A 12,977-nucleotide genomic window follows, 5' to 3' on the forward strand; every position below is an offset into this window, starting at 1 on the left:
AGTGAAAGTGGACAAAAGGTTACTACAGTAGAGAATCACATGACTTTTCTAGAGGGGGTATAATAGCATCATTCTTAAGCATAGACGTAACGATGTTTAATACCACAGATTCTTTTAACCAAAGAGAAACATAAAGGAGTAGTGATGATATGTGAAGCTATGAAGAGTAGCTGCTGGTAGAGCTGTCGGTTGGCGCATGACGGAAAATACTGAATTTTAGAATCTGAAGCAGGTGTTAAAGTGCAAAAAGTTAACAGTGCTGGGAATCTGAAGTTAGAGAATTTGAAGTGGAAACAAGAATGGTTCAAGGATGTTAAGGAGATCAGGTAGAATAGGAAAGGGAGGTCAAATAAACTCAATCTAATTGTCAATTAGGGAGCAAAATTCTGACAGATACTGTCGTGTAGTTCCGATAGTACCCATTCAGGACCTGCGCATTTGGATAACATGAACTGTGGGATTGGTGGCAGACTGGTTCCGTACACCCCCACCGAAAAATGTTAGCCTGTTTGTATTTAAGCTAGCTCACAGTGCCACTAGTGACTCCTCTTATCGGGGAGAGATTAGTTTCTGGCAACCTTAGAACATGACAACCCTGATCCCTCAAGATCGTGGAAACAATGTACTACTTTTCGCTCAGTCACTCGTGCTCATTTAGTTTATCTCAGAAATACACAGAATAAACAGTCTGGGCGTTTCAATAAGGGTTTATTGAACAGTTGTTATTCTTGCGTAAAATATATGAGCTGCAACAAATATTAGACAGTAGCAGAGATATATGATTAGCAGTACCATGAATATAAAATGATAGTATAGTTCTACCATCTTGCAATAAGCATGAATAAATACATGAATATAAAATGCATGATAAAAGCATGCATACTCCTACGATGCCTATCTAGATGTACCTAAATGTACCTAGCATGTAAGTAGGTTTGAAGCCAGGAATCCCTCTAGGATTTAGTCGAACCCCGTTACCTGAAGTGTGAGAATGTCGAAGCCCTTCTTGGTCTCGAGTTGGACACCCCGCAAGGGATGTTCAGACCACTGTCAGCTGGAGCGTCTGCATGTAGGAACCTCAGCATCTCTGGTCAGGTTGTCGGCCTGGAAGTATCGATTCCCTCTATCTAACACTAGCAAGAGGTGCTATAATTATACAGAAAGTATCTAGGACTCCGTTGTCCCTTGTTGCTTGTATTAGCCATTGATGGATTGGAGGATGATATATGGGATGAACCGTGTACGTAGATATAGGGAGGAAGGTGGTGTAGCCCCAGCCGGGTTTCTAGGAACTCTCATGAATATTCATTCCTATTGTGTGAGTCTATTGATGGAGATATATGACTCTATTGTTTAGGAGAAACCCTCTTTCTGCACCCAGGACTAGAACTAGGTAAAAGGTTCAATCCTAAAAAGGCTCATTACAGTGTAATGTAGGGGAGGTAATGCAGGTGAAGGGGTATGATTTTACCCGGGCCTATATTAGGGTACCTATATGAAACATAACAATTCATTAAAAGATGGGGAATAATTTGCCGGAGATAAAACCTAAAAACTGTTCACAATAGAAGACATAACGAGAAAATTAACACAGCCTTCCTTTGCTTTCTTTAGTGCCCGCAAATAGGAAAGCTGGTTGGATATTAGAGAGGATAACTTTGTGGAAGATATTCCTCTATTGCAGCAGTTTATAAAGTCATGCACGCTGATAAATGTTTTAGTGAAGGGGGTTTTGTTGATGATATAGATTACTTTAATAGGCATACAAAGTTAAGTGTCATGGATGAAGTAAATTATTATTAAAGATCAACCTAAAAAAGGAAAGCGAGGAAGTGGATTAAGCAGTATAGTTTAGGAGACGTTTTGGGAAACTCAGACCGTGGGCAGGTTTGAGAAAAGGAAAACATGTTAGACAGAGGAACAGTTAATGAAAACGACCAATAATTCAGATAAAATGGGAAAATTCCACAGAAGAATTGCATCCTAAATTAGGTTCCCAGTTTTGCGTTTTTATTGATTTTTACATATAACTACAGATGGAAAATAATGTGTAGCCCTATCTGTATTTATTTTGAAAAATGGAAATATACACTAAAGTTATTTATGACTTTCCACACTTTGAACCAAGCCTGTCAGACCAACACCAGCGCATACTGACAAAATGATAAGTTAATAAAGGTATGAGATATATTTAAAAAGTTGCAGATATAAACGTGTTTCCACAACAGTGTTACTGTATAATGAGTATTTTGTATACTATACGACTGTTTATAATATAAAACCCAACAACCAAGTGTTTTTTAGACCTGTCATCCTTATGTTGGTCTTCTCACAGGGACTATAAATAAATGCTAGTGGGCCTGCAGCACTGATTTCGCCACCCACACAAGTAGTCCTTTAAACATGTCTCAGGCCTGCCACTGTAGAACCTGTGTGTGCAGTCGACTTGGCATTTAAAACCCTATGTCAAGTCCTAAACTCCCCTTTTATTACACATAAGTTACCCCTAAGGTAGGCCCTAGGTAGTCAATAGTGCCTGGTGCTGTGTAGGTAAAAGGTAGGGCATGCACTTCTAAGTTTGCATTTCTTAGTAGTGAAAAACTCCTACATTCATTTTTCACTACTGTGAAGCCTACTGCTCCCACAGGTTAACATTAGGAATTCCTTAATACACTTTTAGGCTGTAATTCCTGATTAGAAAACATTTTCTGTGTCATGGTTTATATCTTTGGATTGGTAATGATAAATCCTCCTGACTGGTAAAGTTGGATTTACCATTACTATTTTAGAAATGCCACTTTTAGAAAGTGCAAAACCAAAGGGGATGATGGACGGAGTGTTGAACATTGCAAACACTCACCCCCAGTCAACTTATCTGGGTTCAATCCATCATCATTCTTTAGCTTACTCCGCCACCCCAGTTTAGACATGGCCATATGCAAAACAGTCTGACCCTGTGCCTCATGGGAACAGTCCAGCCCGAACTGCCAAGCCATGTCTTCTCTGGACCAGAACCAGGCATCCTGGGACCGGTTTCTGGCTAATCAGCCGTCATCAGCCAGGCTAGCGTGAATCCAGTGGCAAAGTGAGCAAGGGACCCAAGTCTGGGCATTTAGACCCAGATCTCTGTACTGGGGTGAATGTATGACATTGTTCTGCATTCTGTCAATCAATTGTTCTTTTTGAATTTGTCACCCGAGTGGGACGGGTATGCCCAGACGTGGGTCCAGTGCTCTCCATGCCACTGAAATCAAGCTATCCTGGCTGAAGAGGGGTGAAACCCCGAAAACAGTCCTAAGATACTTGTTTCAAGTCCAACTAGGACCTGGCTTGACAGTTCGGGCTGGACTGTTCCCATGAGGCACAGGGTCAAGACTGATTTGCATATGGCTGGGTTCAAACTGGAATGGCATGGTGAGCAAAAAAACGATGGATTTAGGCCCAGAACTCTGTACTGGGGTGAATGTATGACATTGTTCGCATTCTGTCCATCAACTGTTGTTTTTACTTTTAGAAAGTGGACATTTCTCTGCTCTTACAATTCTGCGTGCCTGCAGCCTGTCTCCAATACACGTCTGGGGTGGGTCACAGCTTCACTTTGTGCATTCCCTCTAGACAGCCACAAACACAGGTAGGTGAGGTGTGTCTGAGTACCCCTCTGCATTCTGATGGCTTTTCCAGGGCTGGAAGGGAGGAAGGAGCTGACAAATACACCTGAAGAGGCAATGTCCTGTCCCCACACAAAGGGCTGCTTATCTGCCACAGCTAGTCTAGTAGCCAGATCTGGGAAGAAAGGGATTCTGTGCACTTCAAAGACCCTTCTTTGAAGTCCCCCCCACTTCCTGCTTTTCGGCTGTGCTGCCCTGCTGCCTGCTGCTCTCTGCTGTTCTCCTACCCTGCTGAGGGAGAGCTAGACTCTGCCTTGCAATTGAAGTGATGTCCAAGGGCTTGTTGGCTTGCCTCCTGTTGCTTGAGACTCAGAGCTATCAACATCTCTACACCTGCTCCTGTGTCTGGTTCACTAGAGGTGGACCTTGATACTTGCACCATAGAAATTGATGCATCCCCAGTCTGCATGTACCAGAACCACCGCAACGACCCAGTCACACATTGCCTTGAGAGCCCTCACGCATTGGAACCGTGCATCGCTGCTGCAGCAGTGTGGAGAGAATGACGCATCCCCTCGGCTGCACAGAGAAACCCGGCACATCGCACTTCGGAACCAATGCATCTGGGCTTGATGCTTCGTCTATGGAACTGATGCATCGTCACTGCTGCGTGGAGAAGATCGAAGCATCATCTCTTCTGCAGGCTCGACATTGAGGCATCGTACATCTGCACTTCGCATCTTGCTGTTGCAACCAAGATCAAGGTACTCTGTTCACTGTGCTTGCGTGGCTCCTGTCCCTGGCCCGCAGTCCATTGCGTTTCAGCCAAACTGTTGACTTTGCCCTGGTCCAGCATGACCAGATAACCTCCATTGGGCCTTCTTGCGTCTAAGCTCTGGAACTCTTAATTCTGTAAAAATTCATAACTCTGCTTGTACTTACTGAATTTTTGTCGTTTTGGTCTTGATTTATTTATGAAATTCTTGTCTATTTTTCTATCTGGTGTGGAGTCTTTTTGTGGTATATTCATTGTGTTACAGTGTGTGTGTACGTGTTTCAAAAATACTTTACACATTGCCTCTTTAGATACGCATTACTGCTCTGTGCCAAGCTATTAGAGCACAGGTTATCTTTTATTGTGTAACTGACGTAGCCTGACTAGAATTGTGGTTCCTGCTTGTACAGAGTGCATACATCTGCCAACTAGCAACCCCATTTCTAACAGTGCATTTATCAGCTGAAATAAATGTTGATATAAAGTGGTTTCAACTTCATTTTTTCACAGAATACAAAATCAATATGGGTAAATATAGATAAGACGAAAATAGTCTAAATATGGGTAAATACCTGTTAAAATATACGTAACATAAAACTGGAAGCCCTAATCATAACTCTTAACAATTCGCCATATAGTCTTCTATAACCTTTCTTATTCCCTGGTATTGGGGTAGGGGTGTGAACCTAGGATTTACCTGTAAACACAGACCGAAAAAGAGGATTTGGGATATTATGGTGCTCTGAAAGGTATAAAAATAACAAGATTCTTATCTTCCATCAGATCTAGCCAATCATTGAGGTCTTTGTGTGTTGTGTAGAAACAGCTTGAGTGATGCTGGCAATAATGTTATTGGTGATTTTAGTAACTACCATAGAAACGGTATCGCCTGCTGGTTTTGAGCTCTAACCTCAAACACTGTGTGTGTGCTTTTTAGTATGTTTTTGTTACCCATTTTTTTTTACCATAATTACAGTTTGTGGTGCAGGGGGTCTCAGTGATTTGCCTCACATGCTTTGGTTTTATACCAGAGCAAGGATTAGTAACCAGTACCACAGTTTTCATGGTAAAAGTTAGTACATTTGATTATAATAATAAAAGATGTTTCTCATTCATTGGGCAGGTCACAATCTGCAATCCTCTGTGATTGGTTGCAATCATCGGGATGATGACCTGCAAGAGACAGCAGATCACCACCCCTATTACTGTATTCCAAAGTGGAAATCTTTTTTTTAAAGCAGCCCATGTTCCTTAAGTTTAAAAATATTTATAAAATATTTTTTTTAAATGTCTCTCTGTTTTGAAAAACTTCAGAAGGACAGGGAGTCGTCCCCCTAAAGCTTTCAACACGATTCCCAATAGGGGAAGGTATTCTAAGAAGACCACACCCTCTTTGTGAATCTATTACCACCCCAACTTGGGGGTCCGTGACTCATCAATAGTTTTCAACTGCAATTGTGGCCATAAAACATTGATTCATTTCTTTCAGAATTGTAAGTAGGAGGGGGACAGGTGTCTCTTTCTTGTCCACTCCTAGATGCGAGTTGGAAGGATCACAAAAGTCCTTTTGTAAGTCTGAAAGAATTTCCCACCACATAAAAATGGCTTATGTAAATTTAGAAGAGTCCTTTTGCAGTCAAAGCCTATGTGATTTTGGAAATCACATGGTTTGCTATAGCAAGAAGTCTTTGTACATAAGGCCCATGATTTTCAATATGTACCTCTTCTTTGGAGCTGGCCACTACAGCGCCATCAGTCTTCAGTGTATTATTAATGCGCTTTGTTGTGTTCATCCCGAGCAACTCATTCTCTCCATCCAAAACATCAGAGGGCAGTGGAAGAAAGGTTATGGAGAAAATATATAGATAGAGGGCTGCAGAAACTTGAGAGAGAGACTGTGGCAACCAACCCTGAGTCCCTAGGGGACCCAACTACTGCTTTTAAAATGCATATATTAGGGTGAGGGCTCTACCCATGATGATACAGCTCTTGACCAATATAGGGTGTCATTATGAGTGCTCCGGTATGGTGGGTGGTAATTCCACACCTCTGGCAGTTCTGATAATGGTAATGGGGGTTCCGCATACCTCAGAGGTGGAAAAAGAAAGGCTATTACTGGTGGAACCTGGGCATGAATAATGAGAAATTAAAAAGGGGAGTATGAAATTTCGCATTTTCCCCCACGTTTCCCTACCCAAGGTTTTATCTGTGAAATTGCTTTAAGCAGCCTAGATCTTCATAGAAAACATGACAGATGTGCAGTGTTTCTATAGACCTTTCACAGTGGGGCCGAACTTCTGTTACTGGCCCCACTCGTAAACTGGCTTGGGCTTTCGGTGCATTCCCTACTTTTCCTAGGCGCCATAGAACAATCATCCCCTCAGCACAAGCTCACATTGGTAGCTACCCCAAGAAGAAGATCATAGATTCCTATCAGAGGTCTCCGAACCGAATCAGTTGACCAAGGTTCCAAAATCTATCTTCCCTGTCCCCTCACCGAGCTGATGTGAGTGGCAGGAGTCACTGCTTCAGCCCCACTAGTTCCATCCCTCAATAGGAGATGTCACTCACAGACACAGGAGACCTGCAGCATTTATCTGCCAGGACACATGCAGGAAAGCCACATTTTCCTTGGAAATGGTCATTGCTTCATCACCAAAGTAGAATGTATATTGTAGAGTGTATTGAGCTATTGATTACCAAGACCTAGAAACATCAAAATGCACTGAGTTATGAAATCAAAAACCTAATACTTGATATCCTAATATGCCAGTGAAATAGAAAAATGTGGTTAATGGACACAAACCCCTCATTTCGGGATATTCTGAGATCTTTTTTCTTTTTCTTACGAGCCTCTGCATTACTGTGTAGTCAATCCACTCACTGTTTGATTTCATTGACAAATATGTTTTCAGCAATGGGCATGGACAGAAAGCATTACTTGTATGTACTGTGTTGTTGTATCTAAATCAAATGCACTGTAGCTGGATGATCCAACTACAGTGCAGGAGGAAACCTACTTACTATAGAGCACTTTTCCCAGAAAACAAATGAATGCAATAAAGAGACTTATTGCTTCTTCAGCAGTTCATACAAACGGGAAAGCTCAGACTGAATTTCTTGTTCAATAGCCTTACAGCCTTTTAAAATAAACTCACTTTTTTGAGCTATCTTCTTTAGAGCACACCACCCCAATATACGTAGTGAGAAAGTGGGAAATGCAGAACAGTTGGATCCAAGTGGATTGCTCCAAAACAGATAATCTGTCTGCGGTATTTTAGCAGCAGATGGAGATGAGTATTCCTAAAATAGTTTTTTTCATCAGCGGAAGCCCACCAGCCAGCCTCCTTCCAGATTCTGTATACCATCCTGACTTAGGGGGGATTACCAGTTTGGTGGTCCATAGTACTGCCAAACTTGCAGTGGCGCGGCGACTATTGCCGCACCAGCGGTCTGACTGCCCTTTTCTGACTTTGGCAGTCGGACCACCGCAAGCATATAGTGCAAGTTTCCTCAATGCCAGCCTTTTAATGGCGGTGGGCCCAGGGGGGTGAGGGAACTAAGGAGATCCTACAGGCCCCCTGGTGCCTTAGGCCATGGGAATGCATGCAGAGGGACACATGTTGCACCCCCTTTCCTAAACGGCATGGACTGCAGAGTTTGTGCCGTGTAGGAACAGGCTTTGGTGTTTTCATTGGCACCGCCATGGAAGCACCAAACGTCTGCCCACCAGACAATGAGAAAACTAGTAATGTGTCGGCTGGCTGGTGCTGAGCTTTGGTGGTGTGGAAGGGGAGCGGTGGCGTGCTACCACGCTCCCACCCTGCCAAACTCAGAATTAGGCCCTAAGTCTGTCCACCAACTGACCTCACATTATGAGCCACCCAGCTCCACTGTTGAACTCGGTCAGCATTTCATATTGGCTTCTGCTAAACATACACATCCCCATCTAGAATATAACAGGAGCACAATTTTATTACATTTTGGGAGTGGGAAAGTATAAAAGCTACACTCATCCCATTCCTCAGGAAGAACTATGGCTCTGGAGGATATATTAAAATTTCTCGCCAATGGTTGTTATTTATTTCCGTTTCTATTGTAAAAGGTGTCAAAATTAGGTGAAAAATCCATGCGATCACGGTCTCACTTCCATCATGGTGAATCCCACTGGGAGTTTCTGTCTACGCAAAGGCGCCTGCCTTCATTGTAAACCTGGGGTGCATGCTCAAGTGACAGTGTTTAAAGAGGTCTATGAGCCTTTAATGATTTACAGTGCACACAGATGTTGTGTTATGTCTAGATGGGTAGATACAGGGGTTGCTTTCTGAGAGTTGATCCAGAGTTGCTCAACAGGGGCTTAGAGGAAGGTTTTGGGTGGGCTTTGCTTTGGGAGATGAGTGTTGATTGAACATCAGTGTGGTGGGGGCATTCTTCCAGGCACCCTGGGACTGAATTGTGATGACATATTGGACGACATATTTGTGGACATTTGGCTTGTTGAATTTAAAAATTATTTTCTGATATTGGGTAGTTGTTGGGCGCATAGAGGGAGATGTTTGCAGAGGTAGCCGAGAGTGGTGTCGGTGATGGATTGCATCCGATGCATAGAGTCTGCCCTAACAGAGCGCCAATGATGGTCTTTTAGGAGATATGCATGAAATGTCCTTTTATGACCCCTGATTAGTCCTATGGCTGCACTTTGTGAAGAGAGAAAGAAGAAGGAAGAGAAAGGATAATATCCACAAGGGGATAAACCAGTGAGGAAAAGGGACTTTCAATAGTGACATAAGACATGGAAAGTGTAGAGTATTAAAGAAAGAGGTACAAGGGTGGGAGGGATCAGTTCCATCCTTCAGTAGCACCAGCGCCAGGCTCCTAATGAACACTTTTCGCCTCTGCACTTATGTTACTTTAAATTAAACCCGTAAAGTGTTTTCTTACCAGAACAACTCTGTTTCCCTTAACTCCTTCAGGAAAATCATGCGCGCTCTGCTGGAAGTGGTGTCCTACCTCCATTCCCTAAACATTGTCCACAGAGACCTCAAACCAGAGAACATCCTTCTCGATGACGACATGAACATAAAGCTGACCGACTTTGGCTTTTCCTCTCAGATCTGCGAAGGGGAGAAACTCAGAGGTAAGAGGTATTACCCCAGGTCTCTACAGGATTTTATTCCTCGTGGTATATTTACTGCTTCGCTCATATTTTACCAATTTAGTTCAAGTCAAGTCAAGTCAAAACCACCTTATTCGATTATTTAAAATCATAAAAGTATGCTATACATTATAAAAACAGTTAAAAGCATAAAAAGCATTATCATTGTTAAAAACAGTTAATCATTGTCGAAAAATTTATGAGGACTAATTTGATTCCTCCAATAGGGCTGCCTGTCTGTTCCTCCTACTCCTAAGAGATGCAACGAGAAAACTGGCAACACCAAACATAATTACAGGGGTTTCCATTAATTGTAAAAACAGTAATGCAGGTTTAATCTGTATAAAAGCTTTCTCTTTCAGTATTGGGAAAATAAACCTTTTTCTTGCTTCATAATATAGAGGGTAAAAAAACATAAAATGCATGGTATCTTAGGGGGAGAAATCATCACATTTACAAGGAGCCATGTCTTCCGGCCTAGACCATTCCTGAGAATCACTTAATACTAAGTGAATCTGGTTAAAACGAAATTTTGTCAATAGCCATCTATGAAAAAAATTCGTGACAGTAGACAGATAAGGTTGTATGGCTATGGACAGAATAAGCAAGAAGTGAGCCCTAACTGTAGGTTTACTTAGCTCTTGAACTTCTCGCTCAGCTTCGCTGATCTTGATATAATTCATTTTGACCCACTTTATATCATCTTTACATAAGCCTTCAGGATTGGAGAAAATCTCAGGGCGCCCCATTTTCTTGGTTGACATTTTAATGTAGGACAGCCACTGGATTTCCTTCGTATTATCTAGTTTAATACAGTCCTTCAGGATTTTATGATTTAACGTGAGATTCAGATTTAACCAAATTCTAATCCATAGTATGATTAGGGCGATGTTTATTATGTCAGAAATATAACCTATCCCCAACTCAAGGTGGACCGAATGGGTCGCAGTAGATTGTGCGAGGCCGAGAAGAGCACGTAAAAATTTGTTTTCTTCTCTTTGTATGGGATCAGATTTAATATACCCCCATATTGCAGCCCCATATCTAGCTACTGAGATAGTTTTGGCTTTATATAAAGCTAAGGTAGCCTCACAAGGCTTTCCTCCCAGTCTTTTTGCAAAACCTGATATTGCAGCTGAGGAGTTTCTGACGGCATTTACCTTTGAGGAGAGTTGCGGAACCCAGGTTCCTTTATCATCAAAAACAACTCCCAGGTAGGTAAACACTTTCACTCTGGTAATTACTTCCCCGCCACAGTAAAAGGTTTTAACATGTTTTTTTCCCTTACCTAACGACATGATGTGCGATTTACCGTTATTGACCACAAGATCCAATGATTTCATAAAATCCCCAAAGGAATCTAGTAATCTTTGTAAACCAAGAGGAGTCCGAGCCAATAAAACTGCATCATCCGCGTAGAGGAGTACAGGAATGGATGTTCCTCCCATACGCGGAATATCAAGTGTAGCTGTTAGTAGGTTATCTTCCAAAGAGTTTATATACAGGGTAAATAACATAGGAGCAAGAATACAGCCTTGGCGCACCCCTCTTCCAGACTTAAAGCTAGCGGTACATTTCCCCTCCTGCGTCATCCTTATTGAAGCTCTCAGGTCTTTATGTAGGTCTGCCAGAAAATACACAAGGGGCTGATCAAGTCCCAGTTCCAAGAGCATAGACCACAGCCTTGACCTGTTGACCAGATCAAAGGCCATGGACAAGTCCATGAATCCTAGAAATATCGAGCCCCCTACAGCTTTCGTGTATTTAGATACAATTAAATGTAAATTAAGACATTGGTCCTCTGTGCCTCTCCCAGATCTAAAGCCATACTGGGCGTCGGTTAATATACCTTTTTCCATCGCCCAGTTCGTTGTCCTAGCTAAAATAACCTTCCCTAGAATTTTAATTGAAGAATCCAGCAAAGATATTGGCCTGTCGCATCTGGGATCTCCCCTTTGTCCCTTCTTAAACACGGGGATTATAATTGAGCGGGACCATGACTTCGGGAAGGCTGTAACGGCCGTGGTGTTAAAAACATTCATCAGTATTTTAGCCCAATACTTGGGGTAAGCCTTAATCATATCAGAGGGCACCCCGTCAGGGCCTGGCGCCTTGCGCCCTGCAGTTCCCTCAATTGCTTTCTCAACCTCCGCTATGTTAAAACTAACAGGTATCGTGGGAGGATTAGAGATTGGTGCCTCAAAGGTTTCCAGCTCTATATTGCTCCCATAAATTTTTTCAAAATGGCATAACCAGTCCTCCTCTGAGATATTATGTTCTAATACAGAGTTCTGGGTGCCAGAAAACAGGGGAGTATTGACAATAGCCCAAAACTTGGAACTATCTTTCAAGATAGCGTTATCCATTAAAGCTGCCCACGCATCTTGTTTGATTTCCTTTTTCCGGGCCTGAACTGCTCTTGAGTAGTCTTTCCTCCGCTGAGTAACTAGCCATTTATTCCTTTGACTATCATTAAGAGCCTTTTTAAGTAAATTATGGGCTTTAGTGCAATTGTGGTCGAACCAGCCAAATGCGGGTTTGTTTTTAACAACTCGGCTATTGATTGTGAGATCATTGGCCACTTGAGAACAAATGGCTTCATATGACGCAATTACATCCCCTCCATAATTAAGCGGGTCTATGCATATATTTAGATCCGGGCCGACCTTTGTTATAATAGAATGAAGAAAATCTTCAGGAGTGACCTTACTCCAATTTAATCTCCTCCCCTAGTCTTTAGCTTTTACATCGACTATAGCAGTTGGCATGACTGTTTTATCCAGGAGGGAAAAACCATTAAACAATACAATTACCACCGGGTTGTGGTCACTAAAAAGAGAGCGTATAGCATTATAAAAGATCACATATCTTAAAAGTCCTGGGGATAGAAATATATAGTCTATTATAGATTCACAATCCCTGGCAATGTACGTGGGAACACGGTTACTCTTATCGAAGAACCCTGGCTCAAACAGATCATTATTAGACAAGAGAATCTCCAATGCTTCCCCCTTGGAACTATGTTCAAAATGTTGAGGGGATGTGAAATCAGGGCCATCATTATCTTTGTATTGGCAGTTTAGGTTACATAAGTGCACATTAAAATCTCCCATCAAAATATAGTGACAAAAAGTGGTTTGCTTTACCTTATAAGTTTCTAAAAAAGTCGACAACAAGTGGAGATGCTCATTTGGAAGCTCCCCTTGCTGTGAATTATAGCAATTGACAAGTATCAGCTTAGTATTATTTGCCAAACTTGCTTCCAAAATAAGACAATTATGGGAAGTACAATCGATCATTTTGACTCTACCTGTAATATTTACTGAAACCAGAAATATAAGACCTCCTCGGTCTCTCCCTGCTGTCGAGCTCAGAGCTGGAACAAAGTAGGAAGTATAACCGTCAATCCAGAAGTCACACTCCTTATCCCATGTCTCTT

At 42.1% G+C, this 12,977-nt stretch overlaps 1 protein-coding gene across 1 annotated transcript in view; it reads left to right on the forward strand.

Moving 5' to 3' along the window:
• Positions 1-12,977, forward strand: part of PHKG1 (phosphorylase kinase catalytic subunit gamma 1) — a 276,125-nt gene that overhangs the window by 220,181 nt on the left and 42,967 nt on the right. Inside the window, exon 6 of the mRNA XM_085649768.1 lies at positions 9,357-9,520. Within this exon, the coding sequence (XP_085505894.1) occupies positions 9,357-9,520 (164 nt within the window). The remainder of the gene's footprint in view (positions 1-9,356; positions 9,521-12,977) is intronic.

Source organism: Triturus cristatus, chromosome 3_2 (genome assembly GCF_964204655.1).
Source record: "Triturus cristatus chromosome 3_2, aTriCri1.1, whole genome shotgun sequence".
NCBI lineage: Eukaryota > Metazoa > Chordata > Amphibia > Caudata > Salamandridae > Triturus > Triturus cristatus.